At 26.1% G+C, this 20,578-nt stretch overlaps 1 protein-coding gene across 1 annotated transcript; it reads left to right on the plus strand.

The window, feature by feature from the left end:
* Positions 1 to 892: 892 nt before the first annotated feature.
* Positions 893 to 13,407, plus strand: LOC145833010 (SCAN domain-containing protein 3-like). The gene is made up of 5 exons (XM_082940212.1): positions 893 to 904; positions 9,201 to 9,390; positions 10,943 to 10,959; positions 12,616 to 12,812; positions 12,939 to 13,407. The coding sequence occupies exons 1-5, from the start codon at positions 893 to 895 to the stop codon at positions 13,405 to 13,407; spliced, it is 885 nt and encodes a 294-aa protein (XP_082796338.1).
* The last annotated feature ends 7,171 nt before the right edge of the window (positions 13,408 to 20,578 follow it).

The following is a 20,578-nucleotide window of genomic DNA, read 5'->3' on the forward strand; positions in this document are numbered from 1 at the left end:
GATAAACATCTGTCTGGGTTAAATCTAGCACAAAGTACTAATTGCAATGCTTACTCACCTTTGCCAAGTTTTAAGTAAGTTCATTTATAAATGTAGAGTTAAGGTTGTTCTTAGAATTTTTAATTACTGTAATTTTTTTATGATTTTGCTTTTTTTTGAACTGATTTCTAGGAAAGTATCTGTTTATTCTTATTTTAAATAAAGTGGTCAGGTAATTCTTAATTTTTAGTAAAACATATGTAGTTTACCTAATACTTTGACATATAAAAAATAAGTTGTGATTGTTTTGTTGCCGAGTTGCAAAATTAATACCAATTTTTTAAATAATGAAAGCTTTTACAAACATTAAATATAATTTTTTCTTATAAACTAAAACTTATTAATTCTTTAACTTTAGCAACAAATTTTATAAAATATCTGTTTTGATAACAAATTTTAACGTTTATACAGAAGACGTTTATTTCTAATTGTATTATGTATTAAAACTTATAAAAACGAGTTATAAGTTTATAATTTTTGTGTGTGTAATAAAGGCTACTGCATTCAAAGAATATAACCTTAACTAACGTTATTTTGGTTAAATACATATTTCAAACAAAACGATTAATTTTTTTTTTAGATTTGGCTTTTCTTTAAATATTTAACTAGGTAGAATTATAAAACATAATTAAAAGAAAGCGATCGAGAATACTTATCTTAAAATGTGATAAAAATTAGTTTTCTTCCTACTTAGGTAAAAACAAAATTATTTTTTCAAAGATCAGATCAAAGCAAACTATTTGTAAATTGTTCTAGTTTACTTAGGAAATAAAAAAGAAAAACATAACTAATCTTAGTACCTAATTTTGTTTCTTAAACTAACAAGTAAACACAAAAAAAAAATTATACCAAAATGGTTGAAAAGGTACAAGTGTTTTATAAAGAATGAGTATATATAGTGAACTGTAGTTGTAAATAATTTTCATAATACATTTTGTAAATAAAAATTTTCAGTCCCAACAGTGTTAAGTTCTATTTTAGACAAAACTGTCTAGAAGGAAAAAAAAATATTTTTAACCTTCTTGAATAACCTATTTAGGTAACTTGAATTGAAAATTAATTGAAGAAACTCATTTTTTCTTCTATTTTAGAGCTAAAGATAAATATAGTCAGCCTGAAACACTTTAAAACCTTGTAAAACTCAAATTTGCCTCTAATCTAAGGCAATACATACATATTACTTCGTTGACTTATTTATGCTTAAATGTACTTTTTAGTTTATTTTATCATATAATTATAAGTATTAACTATATCACTAAAAAATTTTACGTCACTTAAAAATGTTAGTCTACTCCAGAGTCACAACACTCTACATTCTAACTGACATCAACTATATTAATTAAAAAAAAAATTTTAATACAATTATAGTTTTCCATAATAAAAAGTAGTTCCAAACAATTTGTTTCAATCAGCAACTTCTCTAAATTTTTATTAATATGAAAAAATTAGCATCGTAAAAATTTATTTCAAGATAAGTAAAGACAGTAAATAAAATCAAAAAAGTACTTTGAAATTAAAGATTATGAGCTAAAACTAGTAAATACTTAATTTTATTTTTATACAACATACACTTTCTTAACAGTTTAAATTAGCTGTGAATAACTTTATGTAAAGATTTGTTTTTAAAACTATAATTTTGATTAAATAATTAAAAGTGTACTTAAATGTAATTATATTGTTTGTGAGTTTGCTAATGTTATTTTAACACAGAATCATATCAACCAAAACTTAAAGAATATGTTCTTTGATTATTTGTAATAGAAGAGTCTAGTAAGTATTACACTAGATATTGTTTTAATTGTTGTACCATTTAATATATTTAATATTATTTTACCTATAATTCAATATTTGAGTATTTCAATTCATATTTTTACATTAAAACAAATAAAAGTTTTGTTTTATGTAGCAAGTAACCTTTTTTCCAGCTCATCTATTTAGTTATCAAAATTTTGAACGTTTCTATACTAATTTTTTAATAAACTTTTATACTAAACTATTTAGTTGTACATAAAACTTCTTATTGATAACAAGAAGTATATTAAGTTTTAAAATATAAAGGCTTTTAGCTTAAAATATGTAACAAAGTTACCACTTTATTAAACCATGCAAAAATGACATTATACTAGCTTTGTTGATTTTTGCAGAAGAAATAACCAAATATTTTTAAGTTTAGCTGAAAATATCTGATTTAAAAACACTTATTTGTATTCGTAATACTATTTGATATAATAAAAATATAATCATAAGTAAGAATTTATTACGGTATAAATACTTTAAAAAGCATTCTAATTAAAACCGTCTTAGTTTGGCTCCAATCATTGTTACTCTCCTGCTTAAGTAACTAAATTTGAAACCTGGGTTAGTTAATCTTTTTGGCTTTGATAAATTTGAAGTTTAATTAAGTTTATCATTGTATAGTTCACTGTTAACCTTTAAGATTATAAATATAGTTCTCATTTTATCATTTCGGAGAGTAATAGAAGCAGTGGTGTCGCGTGGTATTTTTTTTAGGTGGTGCAGAATTTCGAAAAAAAATCCCCTACTTTAAAACTCTTTTTTATCTTAAATAAAGACTTTTTTCTACAACAATTACATTAAATTGCTAATGTAACCTGTAATATTTTGTTTAGAAATAAAACATTTATTTTACAAAAAAAAAATTAAGTAAGAAAATAACTTTAAAAAAAAAAGTAAATACTTTGAAAATTTAAGTAAGTATAAGAATATAAGAAAATAATTATTTTAAGTAATTTACAAGACTCAAAAAATGTTAGCTTACTTATGAGTATTAAATTTTTAGAAGGCTTTAAAATTTAAACTAACTGTAGAAAAAAATTTAGACAAAACAAATTTTTATTATATTGAAAAACACAGCAACTTTAATAGTTTTTCTTTTGCCTCAACTTAATTTTTAAAATATTTGATTAAATATCATACTAAGAATGGTTATTTTACTAATATTTAACTTAAAAAAAAAAGAAATGTTTTATTAGACTTGGCAAGAACATTAAAAAGTCTACAAACAAACAAAAAAATGTTATGTACAAACTGCAAGTTTATTTTAAGTAAAATTTATCAAAACTCAGTATAAAATAATTGATTATTTACTGATAAATATTAAAAAAAAATAAACGATTATCAATTTATAACTAATTAAAAACTTTTATGTTTGAAAAAAAAAACAGCTTGACTACTAAGTTAAAAACACAAAAGTAAAATAAGCAAGCTCATAAATATCAAATTTTACGAAGTCTCTAACTTACAATTTAGATTAAACAAATTAATATTATAATAAGAAAATACAGCAACTGCAATAATATTTTTTTAGCCTCAACTTTAGTTAAAAAATATTGGATTAATTAAATATCAAACTATTAATAATTGTTTTACTAATGTTTAATAATAAAAAAGTCTAATTATACTTGGCAAGTAAATTAAAAAGTCTACAAACAAATAAAATGTTGTGTAGAAATTGAAATTTTTTAAAGAACAACTTACATTACTCAAAAAAGAAATTTAAAATTCATTTATGATAATAAAAAAAAGTTTAAATAACTAAAAAACTCAAAAGTAAAACAAGCAAACTAAATAATATTAAGTTTTACAAAGGCTCTAAAGTTAAAACTAAAAGTAGCTTACAATTTAGATATAAGAAACTTATATTATAATAAAAAACACAGCAACACAGCAACTATAATAATATTTCATTTTTGCTTTAACTTTACTTGAAAAATATTGGATTAAATACCAAACTAAAAATAACATTTTTACTTATTTTTAACTAAACAAAAAAAGGAATGCATAATGAAGCTTGGCAAGTAAATTAAAAAGTCTACAAACAAAGAAAAATTTATGTACAAATTACAACTTTTTAAAGAAAAAGTAAACTTGCTTAATAAAGAAAATAGTTACTAGTGAATGTCTACCTAAAAATTAAACCTAAAGTCTAACTTTGCAAACATAAATACTTAGACTCTTACTTTTCACCTTTGTAACTAAAATTCATTCTTCTCTCCTTTTGGCTGATAAATTTCTCCATCACCTATTTTTTGAAACTAGTACAGTTTTTAAGTAAGTCCCTACCAATCGAAATTACACTCAAAGAATTTAATCTTGACTGACCCATGGTGTTTCTCAAAAATGTTTTTATCCTTTTCAAAGATGAAAATGTTCTTTCAGCGTCTACACTAGTCATGGGAATAGTTATCAAAGTTCTATAAAGCTTTGTAGTTTCGTTAAATATTTTAGTCAGGTTATGTTCTTCAAGACATAACAGTATTTTCACTAAATCATCCTGATGCATGTGAATAAAATGTTTCCAGTTCTCTTTCTAACTGTTTACATTCAACTACAGGATAACACTTCTTCACTGTTTCTATAAGTTCTAAAGGAAAACAGGATTTAAAAACAGTAAAATATTTTGCCAACAATATTTGTGAAATTCTTAAATTGTTCTAACTATACAGAGTAAACTAATAATTAATTTCAATATTAAAAAAATTAAAATAAAAGCAAGGTTGCCACTCTTTGAGTCAAAATAAACTGTCCTGAGTGACCTTGAAATGCCTTGAGTCACCATGTGTTTTTGAGAAAAAATCAAATACCCTGAGTTTCCCTGAGATTTTTTAGAACTTAAAATATCATTAAGTTTCACTGAGTACCCTGAGTGTGTGGCAATCCTGAATATAGCTAAAAAAAAGATTAAAATAATTTCAAAAACAAAGAGTTTCATTTTATCAATAACTTTAAGGACGTGAAGATATTTTTTTTTAAATATATTTTTACTATCAAGTTTGAAAACAACTGAACTTTTGCTACACCTGAAGATAAGCTTTGCTTTTAAGGGCATAGGGAGGATGAAACACTTTCTTCACAATTTTATCTTATTTTATGAAGTTTTTACTAAGCTACAAGATGCTTTTTACAGATTTAAAAAATTCAAAATACTTTTTTAGATATAGCCAGTCAAAGCAGTCTTGTATTTTTTTGCTGTTTTAGTTTGCTCCTTTATAATAAATCAATGTAATCTCTGGTCTGACTGGTTGCATCTAAAAGTTTAATTGGAAGTTTCAAGTTTATTAAAGAGTAACTATTAGCTTTCTGAAAAACTTAGAATAAGAACAACATGTAAAAAAGTGCCTATACATCCCCCCCTTATACCACACTATTTTGCACAATTTTTTTCAACAAACTTTAAGATTTTTATAAACTTTTTTTCTAAACTTATTGTTTTTTTGTTGGAGGTTTAAAATTCAATAGTTTTTAAGGGTATCTTTTCTGTATTTAAATTTAATTTGTTTTTCATTTTGATGACAGTATTTTTCTCAGGAGCTCAACTTTTTAAAGTTAAGTTGGTGAGGCTGTTGAACTTTTCAAGAAATTTAAAAATAATTAATAAATATGTAACCATTATAACAGTAAAAAATTGGTTAGTTAGTTTTCATGTGGCCATAGGGGTAAAACACTTATATTTTAACTTTAAATAAACTTGTTATTCTCAGAGTAAAAAACTAAAACTACTTTAGTCAGCCTGAATATTTTCTAACTTGGTCAGTTTTAATTTATCTTGGGTCATCTTGAGTTTTTTTAACATTTCTAAGTTATCCTGATTATGAAGCAAGGCAACCATGTTTCAACAATTTTATCTAAAATTTTTGCGATGTTTATGAAAAAATTAAACCAAAAGTCATATAAAGTAGACTAAAATGTTAAACTACTCTAAGTAATAAAAGTTTCTTGGGGGGTCAGACAAATATTTTAAGTTAAGGCTATTTACTTTATTTAAATATGTGACTGTTTCAAAAATAATAATTTTTATTTAATATAAATCTAAATTATTTTTCTGTAAGAGTAAACTAGAAGTTTATAATAAACTGCTTAACATTTTTTTCCAGAACTCAAATTTTACATTTAAATATTATTTTATTAAATATTTTATTAACTTTATGATTACAATAATCAGTTATAGTTAAGCTTATGTATGCAGATTAAAATAAAAAATCGAATTTCTTAGACTTTGGTGATTTAAGCTTCTTATCTTTTTTTTTCAAAATATTTAATTTATGACAAGTTTAAATTTGAAAAATCATGTGAGTACATAAACTCAAGTTTAATCCTTTGCAGCAGCTTAGCTTTGTTTTTATTTTATGTTTACAATAGCTTGTAGATGATACTTAAGCATGTCCTGTTTTGGGGAATTTTCAACTTAGCTTACTTTCATATTGATTTTGCGGTAATTCTTAAAGAAATTTTGCTTTTTTGAGTTCATTTGCGGCAGTCAGCTAAGAGTTTGCGGCAGTGAAGTGGGAAAAATGGTCGTTTTCTTAATTGGAGTTTTAGAAGAGATTTCGTTCTAAAAAATAACAAAAATATTATAGATACTTAATTTTTTCCTTACAAAATTTCCAGGTGGTGCAGTTGCGGCAGTGCAACACCCCACGCGACGCCCCTGAATAGAACTAAAGGTTTTTTTTTGTTTTAATATCAAAACGTTATTTTCTTTCAAACGATATCTTCAATTGTTAATAAAAAAGATTCTATTGCGATTCTATTGTGAATAAATAAGTATTTTTGTATGTCTGTGTACTTCAGTGGTAGCATTTTAGGATATCAGATATTAGAATGTTGATGTCTATAAATAGAATTGACATTGTAATTGATAAATATTGTACTTTAAGAAAGACTTTGCTTGGGGTAATTTGGCAAAAAGATATTCCAACTAAGTCAGAACATAACAAAATATTAGGACAAAATGGTGTATTTATTAGTACACATTAATTTATTAAGTCATTTTTAGCATGTTTTTAAAGTCAAACTTTTACAGTTTTGTTTTGTATAAGTATCAAAAAAAGTTTTATCAAAATAATGTATCATTGACCCTTCGCGGGCCTGTCACTTTGCTTGTGGGCCGGTAATTTTCATTTGCCGGCCGGATCCCATTAAAGTTTAGAAAACAGTCGGGGGCCGGTCATTTTCACTCTGCGGGCCGTACGTTGCCCACCCTTAATGTATAGTCTATTAAATGACAAAAAAAACTCTAAATGTTTGGTCCTAAAACCTAGTGCATGTAGAATCTTTTGGTATTCGAGAAAAAAACCATATATATTTCAATGTCTTGTCTACGAGAAGTCTAAAACACTTTTTTTCAATTTTTGAAGTACATTAACTAAATTCGATTAGTAAAGCTTTCTAGTCATAGGTTTTAATAGCCGTTTATTCTATGTTGATATAACTTCAAACATTTTGTACCGCTTACGCGGTAACTGTCTCTTTTTTATTTTCTTCTTTTTTCTCAAGCGAGTATAAATTAAGAATATCGCGCGTAATTTAGGCTTTAGTTGTTACTGCGTAGCAGCAACTGAAGTCATGGCGGCTTTTCGCTGCATTTCGTTGTAAATGGTTTCAATCTAGTTAGTCGAGTTTATTTCGATTTTAGAACACTTTTTGAGTTTGGTTTAAACGTTTAGTTTTTAGTTTCTTTGATTCGAATATTTTCGTCTTTTAAAAGAACTGATAATTTGATTTATTAGTGTAATGTTGTGCAGTATTTTATCATCTTTTCGTTTCGCAATTTCATTGTAAAAATAATCATTATCACAGATTCGAACTAAGTTTAAATAAGCATAAGTAACTGATTTATTAAACCTTTAATAAATAGTAAGTAAGTCATATTAGTCTTTTTATCAACTATAATTTAAGCGTTATCTTTGGGACATCTATTATACAAGTTAGAGCGCACGATGCGTTATAAACCAGGCCCCTAAATTGTATAATTAGAAACCCGAGATAGCGACATGATGACCTGGACGTCCAGTTAATTATAGCTGGAATCGAACACAGATACCTTCATTAAAATTTCTACGTTTTTTAGATGGTGACATGGGGACAGAGTGGAATAAACCTGGTTTAATAATAGTATAAATTTCATAAACTTTATGGCATTTATTTAACCTAGTTATCAGGTCTGTAAAATTTATAAAAATTAGTTTTAAATTTCTAGTCGGAAAAACAACTAAGTAGTTCGAGTTTGTGATAGATTTGAGTTGTTTTGTCTAATGGTAATTAGTTTTATTGTGTTTAATTTTATCTTAGAGTGGTTTGGGAAAAGCTGTTCGACATGTGTTCGAACTAAAATGTGTTGGTGGTGTATGATATTATCGCAATTCATCGTTGAAGCGTTTTTTTAAAGTGAATTTTAAATTTTGTACGAGTCTTGTTTTCAAGTTGTTCTGCCGTCTCGTCAAATAAATTAATTAAATATCGTTTAATCGTTTTAAACATTTTATTTAAAGAGAAATGTTCACTTAAAACAGAAGAATGTTAAAGCATTCTAATAATAAATTTTTTCTTAAAACGTAAAGAGTTTTAAACGTCTATAAAAGTTAGCAACTGTAAAGTTTAATTTTTTTGTTTTCAGACAATCGTTTTAATTTGAACTATAACGGGTGATAAACTTTTTAAACTGCATGTAAAAACATTGTTGTTTTTCGTTCGTCTTTGTAAAAATACTTGCATGAGGTTATTAAAACTTGTTTTCAAGTGTATAATTGGTTAATAAAGTAAAATGTCTTAAATTTTATAAACTTAATTTAATTTTATTTTTAGCAACAATGATATGTTCAAACTTTGAACTTTAATATTTATAGTTGTTTGACAATGACCTTGTTAATTGCTTGTAACAAGCTTTATTGGCTTGTAACAAACTTTATTGGTTTGTTGTTTTAAATCTAACCGTACTTTTAAAAAAACATTTTTAACGAGGTCATTTGAGCTATTAAATGTTTTACCCGGTATTTAAAATCTAAAAATAAAAAGATTTGTTTAAAATTTGTTAGAATATTAAAGTTTTTAAAATCAGTACAAGCTCACTGGCTTTATATTTTTACGAAAAGAAGTTTAAACTTTTGAGACGCATGTAATTGCATGTTTTGTCAACTAACTCGTGTAAAATGTGAAATGTTTTTTATGTTAAATCTTGTAGAGAATTACTTCGTATTAATTGGAGCCACAAATGTTTTTCAATTATTTTAAAACATAACAGACTTTAAAGTTAAAATATAAATAAACTAATTGACAAATGTTGTGGCTAACTAATAGCATATGAGTTTGTAAATTTAAATCTTTTAATGTTTTAACTTGTTTTTAAAATTGATATCAAGTAGTGCATTACGTACATTATAATTGCACTTTCGCACGAACGGTTCGAAAAACAAATCGGCGAGAAGCGGTACGACGAGACCGAGCTTTATGTACGAGGAGATGTAAGAGGAGATGTACAAGGAGATGAACGAGGAGAGGAAGGAGGAGATGTATGGAGAGACGGATCAGAGGATTCCGTAGTGCCAACAGACCGTTAGGTGAGGCCAGGAGACGGATCTGAGGAGTCCGTAATGCCAACAGACCGCTAAGGTGAGGACTTGAGACGGATTCCGTAGCGATAAACCGGTCAAACGACGAAGAGATGTACAAGGGTGGAGCGAATTCCAGCAGTGAAGAAATTTTTTTAACTTTCTACATTTGTCTGTCATTTTGTAAAACTGTATCATACTTTTATTAATTTTGTGTGTTTTAAACTAATTTACAGAATTTTCAAAGTAAAGTAATGCTTTTTAAACTAACGAAATAAAAGTCGGCGGTCATTTTTCGTTCATTTTTCTATATAGGGAGTTTTAAGCATTCTTACAAGTGTTAATGAATAAAAATTAATGTTTTTTTTGGAAAGCCAAGAATAAATTCTTAAAGTATGAAGGTAAGAAGAGGAAATGTACCGCTAACGCGGTAATTGTGTCTCTTTTTTGTTTTCTTCTTTTCTCTCAAAGAGTATAAATTAAGAATATCGCGCGTAATTTGGACTTTTTAGTTTCTACTTTGTTGCAGCAAACTGAAGTCAGTGCAGCTTTTCGCTGCACTTAAGTGTCAATGGTTTAAATCTTGTTGTCGAGTTTATTTCGATTTTAGAACACTTATTGGGTTTGATTTAAACGTTTAGTTTTTAGTTTCTTTGATTCAAGTATTAACGTTTTTTAAAAGAATTGATATTTCGATTTATTAGTTTATGTTGTGCAGTATTTTATCATCTTTTCGTTTCGCAATTTCATTGTAAATATAATCATTATCACAGATTCGAACTAAGCTTAAATTAGTATAAGTAAATAATTTATTAAACCTTTAGTAAATAGTAAGTAAGTCATATTAGTTTATTTAAGTCAACTATAATTTAAGCGTTATCTTGGGGACAGTTACTATACAAGTTAGAGCGCATTTTGCGTTATAAACCAGGCCAATTATAGTGTAAAAGTAGAATCCTTTGATAGCGACCATATATATATTTCTTTTTCATATCCTTATTAATCTAAAGTTTTAACTTACTTATACTTAAAACGTCTTGTTCTATTAATCATTAATAAAGTTATGTGTTATAATTAAGTTAAGTGTATTTTATTAGTGCATTAACACTTTATTCTTGAGTTCTTGTCAGGGTATTCAAGCATAGCTAAACAATCAAACCGTATAGTATAACATAAACTCAGCAAATATATTTTACAATTTGTAAAAACAAAAATAATTTATTAATAATGTCTTGCAGCAACTCACATGGTTTTTGAATTTGTTCTTTTTGATCAGGTTTATCTATTCTTTGTCGGCAAATACCAGCTTGGGTATTTGACATTCATGAGTTTCCCACACTTTGTGGTTTTTAGTGTCGAGATTCCAACGTTGTTAGTGTTTGCCATATTGCGTGTCACTTTTTTTTTTTGGTTAAAACAATATTTTAATAATTTTTTAGTTAGTTTAATGTTAATTTAAAGCCCAAGGTAAATTTAAAGGTGATGGCAACTTGCTTGCTTGAACTTTATTTATTTATTTTTTATTATTATTTTATTTTAAAAAACGTTTATTTCAGGTGAATGGTTCTCGCTGGTAAAAGTAGAAGTATGAAAATTTTTGCAGGCCACAGTTATAGTCAGTATTTGTTTCTACTAGGGATCTACTCGTTTTTGGTTACTTTCAGGGAGGGGGCCTCGCCTGTTTAAAATGTACATTTTATTTTACAGTCTAAATTTTACTTTTATTCAAATACTTAAGTCCTAATTATATTTCTATTGTTACTAATAAAACTGTATGTGAAACCAACAATTTTAAGTTTTTAATTACTACCGAACTATTTGACAATTATAATAATAGGTCAGATATTAGGCGATTTTTGTTTAAAAAATACGTAAACATTACTAAAATAAAAAATAAAAACAATTACAAACTATGAGATGCAAAAGCAAAACTAATTAAATATTTTGACTTTGTTTTCCTCTTACAATTCAGTTCCATAAAATGTTGTTTTTTCAGTTCTCTAAGCATGTTGTTGATCGCTATTTGATATAATCATTTCCAAGCCACTTTTACTAGTAATATATGACATCTGTGAAAAATAAAAGCTCTAAAAACAAATAAGGATCTCTTTTTTTATATTCTTTTATATTAAATTCAGTTTTATTTTAGTAAATATGTTTTTTCAAACTTGTTAAAAATAATCTTCGCACATTTAACATATTGCACAGCACACTTTACTGTTTCAGTGATTTTATTCTGTTGACTAAACTACAAACCAATCATAAAATACTACTAATTGCAAACAGCATAACTGTTTTCTGTTATAACTATTAAGTATATTAACCAACTATTTAAAGTTTTTAATTCGATTGCCACTTTTTTAAACAAAAAGTCAGCCTAAGTTACATCAAACCAGCCAGATTTAATTAAAAATTAAAAAATGTAAAAAGACGAGTCTAAAACTTCTAGAAAAACTTCGCCACAAAAGAATTTTTGTTGACAAATTAAGAAGATTTATTTTTAGTTAAAAATTTCTATGTTATATAATTTGTTAAAAGAATAAAAATTTGTCAAAATCTTTGGTCTAAGGACCTGGTGAAGGAAAACATTTTTTAATATCGATTCGCATACCAAGGATACCTTTTTACGTCTTGCTCAGCAAATGTTTAAGAAAAAGCAACAAAACTAACCTGTGTTTTGTTAAAAATATTTAAACATGCCAGATTCAGCCTAAGTTTTTAAAAACTCCAAACTAATCGCAAATATCCTGAGTAATATAAATGAATAGTAACTCTTATAATTAGTAATAACAAAATTAAGAAAGAAATACAAATAATCATTAGTTTAGGTTACCAGTAATTTTTACGTTAAAAAATAATTGAACTCAATTTAACCTTAAAAATAAATAAAAAAAATGACTAAATATTTTCGAAAAATCTTCGATCAAGCCTGAGATAGCCTGAATCAGGATGGTTACTAGTTCAGATGAAATGTTTATAGTTTTTTAAATTTTTTTGAAGGTTGTTTAAAGCATTGCTTCTGTAATGGGGTTCCGCGGAACCCTAGGGTTCCGCGACACCTCTCAGGGGTTCCGCGAAGCTTTTCGAAACTTAAAAAAGAAATTTAAAAAAAAACACAAATCATAAAACTACAAAAAAAAAAAGGAAAACATATATAATTATAGCATTCATTTATTTGCTTTGTGTGTATCTAGCTGTAGGACTTTTAATGGGTATTCATTATTAATAGGTGTCCTGGTTGCGCATATTTTTGCAAATATCTGTTTTTAGTGACGTCATGAAAATTTCTCTGTCTAATGACACCATCCAATTCAGGGTCATGGAGATGGCTAGTGATACAGAGGATCAACTACTGAAGAAATTAAACGCCAGTCTATTTTTTGCAAAGCAATTAGACGAGTCCACTGACGTAAGCAGCAAAGCCTTGTTACTCGTTTTTGTTTGATATTGTGGGCAGAAAGGATTCAAGTAAGATATATTATTTTGTAGAGAATTACCCACACAAAAATCTTCTTTTGAAGTAATGAAATGTGTCGAAAATCATTTTATCAGCAAGGGTTTAGAGTGGAATCAATGTGTCGGCATTTGTACTTACGGTGTAGCGTTTATGACTGGGTCCAAAAATGTTGTAGTGAGGAAAATGAAGGATAAAGCAGTTGAAGCTAAATGGATACATTGTATTTTACAAAGAGAAAACTTGGCAACAAAACATCTTCCTTCTTGTATACAAGAAGTTCTCTCAGCGTCGATTAAAACTGTTAATTTTGTAAAGAAAAGTCACACAAAGGCCAGATGTTTCAAAGACCTATGTGAAAGTTTAGATGCTGACCATCTGCCACTTTTTTATCACAACGAAGTTCGCTGGCTGTCGAAGGGGCGGACACTGGTTCGTCTCGTTGAATTAAAGAAGCAGGTGTTCACCTTTCTTGAAGATGAAAGCTCAGAATTAGTGAAGTTCTTTAAAGATGATGTTTTTTTTTTGCCAGGCCAGCTTATCTCACCGATGTTTTTGAAGAATTGAATGCTTTGAACTTAAGCATGCAAGGGAAGCAAAATTCCATTTTTGTCATGACAGACAAGATTGAGGCGTTTAAAAATAGAATTAACTTTTGAAAGAAAAAGGATAGCAATGGTAATTATGCGATGTTTCACCGGTTTGATGAGGCCCATGAAAAATGCATAGAATTCAACTTCTCTGACGAAATATACAACCATCTTTATCTTTTGACTATAAAGTTTCAACATTAATTTCCTGAAGATGTTCGCATCGGAAATTTATGGATTTGAATCTTTTTATGTGTGATATTGCTTCAGAAGAAGTAAATAATCTTTCTACAGATACAGAAAACGAATTGCTGCAACTATCTGAAGATAGCAATTTTAAATTGAGTTTCAAAGGGAAGGAGCTTTTAGATTTTTGGATATGTGCAATTTCACAGTACCCCGTTTTAGTAAAGCGTGGAATAAAATTTCTTTTACCATACACCACCACTTATCTTTGCTAGTCCGACTTTTCGCATGTAACAAACATTAAAACGAAGCAAAGGAACTGTATGCTGACTCCAATCTTAACTGCCTGTCTCTGTCTCAGTCTATCCAAAATCCAGCCGCGCATTGACATGCTTGTTGCTAAGAGAAAAGTTTAAGTTTCGCACTAAATGTTTTTTATTTATTTTTTGTTAGGCATCTTACCCGTTTCTTACAGTAATCTGTGAATTCGATTAGGTTTATGTTCATTTCAGTATTGTTTTTAGCTCTCATTTTGTTTTTATTATGCAAGGAAAGATTTTTATGACGTTGCGATTAATCATGTTTGTTTTCTTTTATTTATTACAGAATCATAAAATACCTATTGCCTCTGGCGCACTTTGAGTTTGACTCGACTAAATACTATTACAATTGGTATGATTCCTAATAATGAAATAGTTTTGCTAAAAAATTCGTTTTTCACTGAAATTCTTTTGTTTTTTGCAGGTAATAATATTTTAAAAATTTTATGTAAAATTAAAACTAGGGGTTCCGCAAAAAAGTTGAACTTTAGACAAGGGTTCCGCCACTAGAAAAAGGTTCAGAAGCACTGGTTTAAAGCACAAGTTTTTTGTTTTTTTGAAGAAGGTTTATGTCTGAAAATTAATCATTAAGTCTAAACCTACTAAAAATATATAGTAAAGCTACTTTGAATGTGTTCTATAGTGAATAAGACTTTAACTAATATAAATTATGCGTAATAGTTCTTTTATTTACCCATCCTAGATATTATTACTGATTTATTTAGATTGTAGGTGAATACTGATTATTTTTGCCTAATCTTTTCAATTCCAAGTTATTCTACAATTTCAGGTTAAGTGCCATCCTGCTAAGCGTGTAACAACGCTGATCATTACAAATTACAATCAAACATCATAGTACAAGCTAAAATGCTACTCTAAAAGTAATGCTACTCCCATGCAGTATTTTTTATAAACAAATAAACAAATCAGAAAGTTTTAAACATGAACGGAAGTTGTTAATTTTATATTAACAATTTTGTGTTTAAAAATCCTTCTGCTACATAGCTCTGTCTACTACAAATGAAAGTTCACAAGACTAATTTGCCTTAAAAAATTGTATATTTTTATTTAACATTAGTTTAGTGTTCATATGCTTTTTCAATATTGAAAGTAACACAAAACTATTAATAATTAAAACATTCTAGCATTTAAAACCTTTGAATTTTTTTCAATATACAACAAGGAAAACAAAAATAGATTTCATAAATTATATAGATAAGTTTTGTTTTTATCTATGAAAGAAAGTTTTAAAACAAATTTTCTGAGATTAGTTAGTTTGTTTTTTCTGTTTATATTCTGTGTTTCCCCTTATATTTGCTGAGTCAGTAAAAGAAACTTAATTAATGTTGTTTTTAATTTAAGTTATTAATTTTTTTTTGTTAAATTCTTAATATGCTTTGGTAAGGTTGTTTAGAGATAAGGATAAGAATCAATAAAATAAAAATTGAAACTTTAAAAAAATTTTAATTCAGAAAATAATAGGTGAAAAACTTAACGTTATATAATCGGGCCCTACTGCTAAATTTTAATTTGTATTTTTCTACATTTTTAGGCCTAAATTTTGAATTTTTTTAATGATTTTGAAATTTTTTACAATATATTAAAAACAAACCTATAAATTCTTCCTTAAATAAAAAAGAAAACTTAATATATAATTTTGTCGAGCAGGCCATAATAACACGCTATAGGGCTGCAGCTATGTCTTTTGAGGGCCGCATGCCAACAAAATAAAAACAGGGAATAGAAAGTCCTCGACGTAAAGGGTAGAGATAGTCAGATGCCTTTCTACCATAAATAAGATGAAAATAGAAATAAAAACCTGGCTTTAACTACAAAATATTTAATAACTGTTAAGGTTCGTTTTCCAATGATTCATTTTGTTGATGTGACGGGATTCCCCCAATATCTGCTCAGTCAGCATAAAAAAAAAAAAAAATTTTATGTTTTAAATTAGTTCTTAACATGTTTGGGTAAGATGGGTTAGGTTTAAGGATATAAAAACAAAAAGTTAAAGGCATTTTGGGTAAGGTGAGTTAGGGTTAAGGGTATAAATAAATATTTTAAAAAATAAAGAAAAAAAGTTTTTAATAGATGATTCAGCAAATGTTAGGGGAAACACCTTTGCTTTAAAATCAGACCCTTCTCCAATAGTTTGACAGCGTTACCACACACTCAGGCTGGTTTGATATTTTCAGAAGTGTTGAGAAAATAATGTTTGAATAATTTAACCTTGTTTAAAAACAATTGATACAATGTGGTTACTGTTTTTCTTAGAAATTAAATAAGATTTGGTTGAATTCTAAACTAGGTATCCTACAGCTTGTAAACATATATCCCTGGTTTATGATTTATTTTTTAGCATAAAAAGTCTCAAGCATATAAAACAAACCTATATTGAGGTTTTTTGTAACAAATATTTGGGAAAGTGCTCCTAGTTTTTTTATATAAACAAAATGCTAATTTCATTGTAGTCTTTTTATTAGATGAATTATAAATTTTATCAATATTTTTTTATATTACATCGTCAGCTAAAATAGTTTTTAACTAGTCAGATCTAAAAAAAAATATAAACTTGGCCCGCTTACGAAAAACTTTACAAACCCCTTATTTAGTTTTAAATATATATATTTTTTAAATCTATCTATGTATTATTTCATATGGCTAATTAAAATTGTTAGCTTAAATGCTCTAACTTGTCGCTAGCTTTAGTTTTGATTAAAGTTTAGTATTTTTATTTTAATGCTGAAAATAATATTTATATTTATAATAAAAACAGGTCTTATCAAAGATAACTAAGACTTAACTTCAAATATTTAAAGGAAAAGTTTATAGTTAAAGCAAATATTCACATTCATGTTTTTAGTGATTGAAACAATATGTGTATATGAAAGCTTTAAATAAAGTGGATTTTACAACACTCAAAACAGTTTTTAATATTAGGAGTTAAACATTCGTAGGAGTCTAATATGCACTAAGGGATTTTTTTGCACAAAGGGTCAAACATGAACAAAGATGCATTTGCATTAAGAAAATTTTGCACGAAGGGACACTTTTGTACAAAGAAACTTTTTTAGGACGTTAACTTTGCAGAAAAAAACTTTTGCATAAAAAAACTTTTATGCGAAGACACTTTTGCGAGATTGAAGTTTTTTTTTTGTTTTTTTTTAACTTTAATTTTTATAATTAAAACATTTATTTTTAATATCTTTGACTTCCACCCTTAACTCTCATTAACGGTCGAGAATTTCTACATCTGTTAACCCTAACCCTTACCCTTGGCTGGTAATTTTTTCTAATTAATGTTGTAATTAACTTTTTTTTTGTTGAAAAGTATATGTTTCTCTTTATTTAGTATATTGATCATAACTTTTATGTAAAAATGACCTTATGTGCAAAAAAAGAAATTCCGTGCAAAAGTGTGTTTGTGCAAAAGTAACCCTTTGTGCATATTGACAATTCGTGCAAAAATGTTTTCGTGCAAAAATTTCTTCGTGTAAAAGTGTCCCATTGTGAATATTTGACAATTCGTGCAAAAATGTTTTCGTGCTTATTTGACCCGTTGCCGTTAAATACACCTAGTTAATTTTATTAAAAAGGTTAAGCACAACCTAGTGTTAATAGAAAGTATTAAAACTTTTGATATTTATAATATATACTTAATACCGTATTAAAAATAAATATTTTAATCCGATCTTAATATTTATCCCTTTTTTTCAAATTCTAGGCAGCGTACACTAAAAAAACTACCTTGGGTTTTTTTTCTAACAAAATTACTATTTTGTTATTTTTTGTGTAAAAGCTTTAAGCTATTATAAAACGTAATTATAATGGCTATTTAATAGTTTATAAAGTTGTGTAAATTGTTATAAGGGTTAACTAAAACAAGATAGGTAAAATGTTTCACTAAAAATTGAATTGGACAATACATTGAACATTTAGGAATAAAAACTCAAGTTTAAATATTTTAAAACTTTACTTGTAAAAGTTTCAAAAGAAAATATAGCAAAAAGTTTCTAATTACTAAATACAATATTGCTTTTTATAAATACAGCATGTTTAAAACGTTAAATAATACAGTTATATTCTTGTTTAAATTAAAAACAGCTCCTATATTGCTTTGTATTAAAAATTCTTGTTTAAACTTTATCTATTATAGTTTACATCTATGATATAGAAAAAAATAATTCACAACAACTAAAAGTTCACATTAAAAAATCTATATTAGTCTTGTTAAAGCTTTTAATCAGAAAATCTGAGTCCAATTTAAATTATTAAATAACTAAATAGATCAAAATGACTTTTGGTTTTGGTTTTTTGTTTTAGATACAGGTACTTTGGGTAATCTACTAATAATTTTCTTTTATGTACTAAATATTTCTACATTACTTTTGTAAGTCTTCTAGTAGAAGTCAGTTTTTCATTAATGTTTGGTTGCCGCTCTTTGAGCCAAAACAAATATCCTAAATAACTAAAAACTGTTATAATAGACCTTAAACTGTCCTGAGTTATCCTGTGTTTTTTAATCCTTTAAAAATGCCTAAATAAAGAGGTAATTACCTAGAATGATGTCGAACCAATATCAAGCTGAAATTATGTCGTATTCTATGTAGTTTTAAACTATAATTTTAGGCTTAAAATCAATTTTTTATCATAGTATATTTTATATAAAAATATATTTTGTTTTAAACAATCTATATTATACATTTAAGATTTAAAAAAATGTTTTACATAAACTAAATTATTTAATCAATTTTATTTTACAATATTGTAATCAACATAATTTAACTGATAAAATCGCTTTGTATTGTAAAATGAAACGATTAAAGATTTAAGATTTATTAGTTTATGATAAATAAGTTTAATTTTGTTTATATGTTCTATAAAATTAAATTAAATATTTAGCGATTTTTCAAAAATTAGAAATATTCTGAGTTATCCTGATTTTCCTAGATATCTTTACTTAGGTTTGTAGCAACCCTGCAACTTAAAATGTCATCTTTTTACTTTTATAAGTTTAAATAGTTAAAAATATAAAATTTTTATACTTGTTTATTTAGTTCTAGATAATTTTTTATCTCCAATTTTTTTACACAATTTTTTTTTTCTTTGATAAGCTAGAGTCAATTTTAGAATTTTAAAACTTTAAAATTTTACACCAGGTCCAAAAAATTTTTTAGTAGATCCTTAATCTATTTTTTTAACGGTAAAACAAAATAAAATCTGTCTACTTTGACCACGTTAAACAAATACTATAAAAACTCTTTTTTTTTGTAATATTTTATTAGGTTTCATATGCTTAAAAAAATTACCAGTAAACTTCTTAAAACTGTGTTTTCGTATCTAAGTTTAAAAAAACATAAAATTAGAAGTTAATAAACAATATGTAACTGTTAATTGTAATCATTTTATTAACTCTTAAGTAAAATAAGTTCTGCCTTATAAATAATGATAATATTTGTTTCATCACATTGTCAGATTATAACGTTCCTAATACTTTACTCTAAGTTAAAAATTATTATATAAAATATTTTTTTCAAATATTTTAAAATTGCTACTCTAGAATTTTAATAAAATAATTGAACAAAATGTATATAAGATAACGGTTTGTAATGATACACAGCAAAAAAAAGTAACATTAATTGTTTTAAAATCAAAATTCAAAATCATTTCATTATTCAAAAATACTTAAATTGAGAAAAAATATTTCAAAAGAATGAAATATAAATTAAATTAAAATATTCGTGTATGTTTTTACGGTAAACTTCTAAAATAAAAAGTAATAGTTACTAGTTAGTTAAGTGGTTTTATTAGTAAGAACAACGACTCTTAAGAATAAAAAGTATTGGTATTTTTTAATGAAGTTTTGTGACATACTTTTTTTTGCTTAATTTATTTGATAGCTTTAAACTGCATTTTCATTATTTTTTTTTTCAGTTACTAATCACTATAAAGAACTTTTTAAAAGTATATTTTTCTCTTTTATTTTTTGGTTTAACAATCTTGATTATTCAAAAAATAATAATCTACTGATAACCTTAACTTTCAAAAAATAATTTTGATTTAACACAAAAAAATAAATAAACTAGGACTACTTCTAAAAATCAGTTCAGAAAAGTATTTCTGAACGAAATTTCCAAACATTATCGAATTTTATCAATTCTTTGCAAAACAAATATGTTGTTCTTACAAAAATCCATATTACAAAACCATTACTCAAGTATAAAAGATAACACAACAAAAGCTGTGTTAATAAAAAATTGTTTTTGTATTATTTTCCTAAAATAAAACTACTTTAGTTTGTAATTAATAAAATATCAAGTCAAGCTTTAAATTAGTTTTCAAAAGAAAATATAAGAACTATAATCGAAGATGGTCTGTATTTATTAACTTTGAATTACAAGTTTACAAAAGAACTTCAACAAATGAAGTTCCGATTTTACACTTAAACTTATATATTTGTTTAGAAGTATTTTTAAGGTAACAAACAAGCTTACCAAAGTTAAAATACTTATACCAAACTGCTTTTACTAGTCATCTTAAACTAGTTTTTAGCTTTTAAAAACTTACAACTTATTAATCCGTTTTAGTAATTAACTTTAGATAAAAATATTATTAACTGTACAAACAATTTCTAAAATAAAG

Source organism: Thalia democratica, chromosome 4 (genome assembly GCF_965202585.1).
Source record: "Thalia democratica chromosome 4, ktThaDemo2.hap1.1, whole genome shotgun sequence".
Lineage (NCBI taxonomy): Eukaryota > Metazoa > Chordata > Thaliacea > Salpida > Salpidae > Thalia > Thalia democratica.

Coding starts and splice junctions, on each gene's coding strand:
- LOC145833010 (XM_082940212.1), top strand. Junction 12,813..12,938: donor GACGTAAGCAGCAAAGCCTT/GTTACTCGTTTT, acceptor TCATTTTATCAG/CAAGGGTTTAGAGTGGAATC.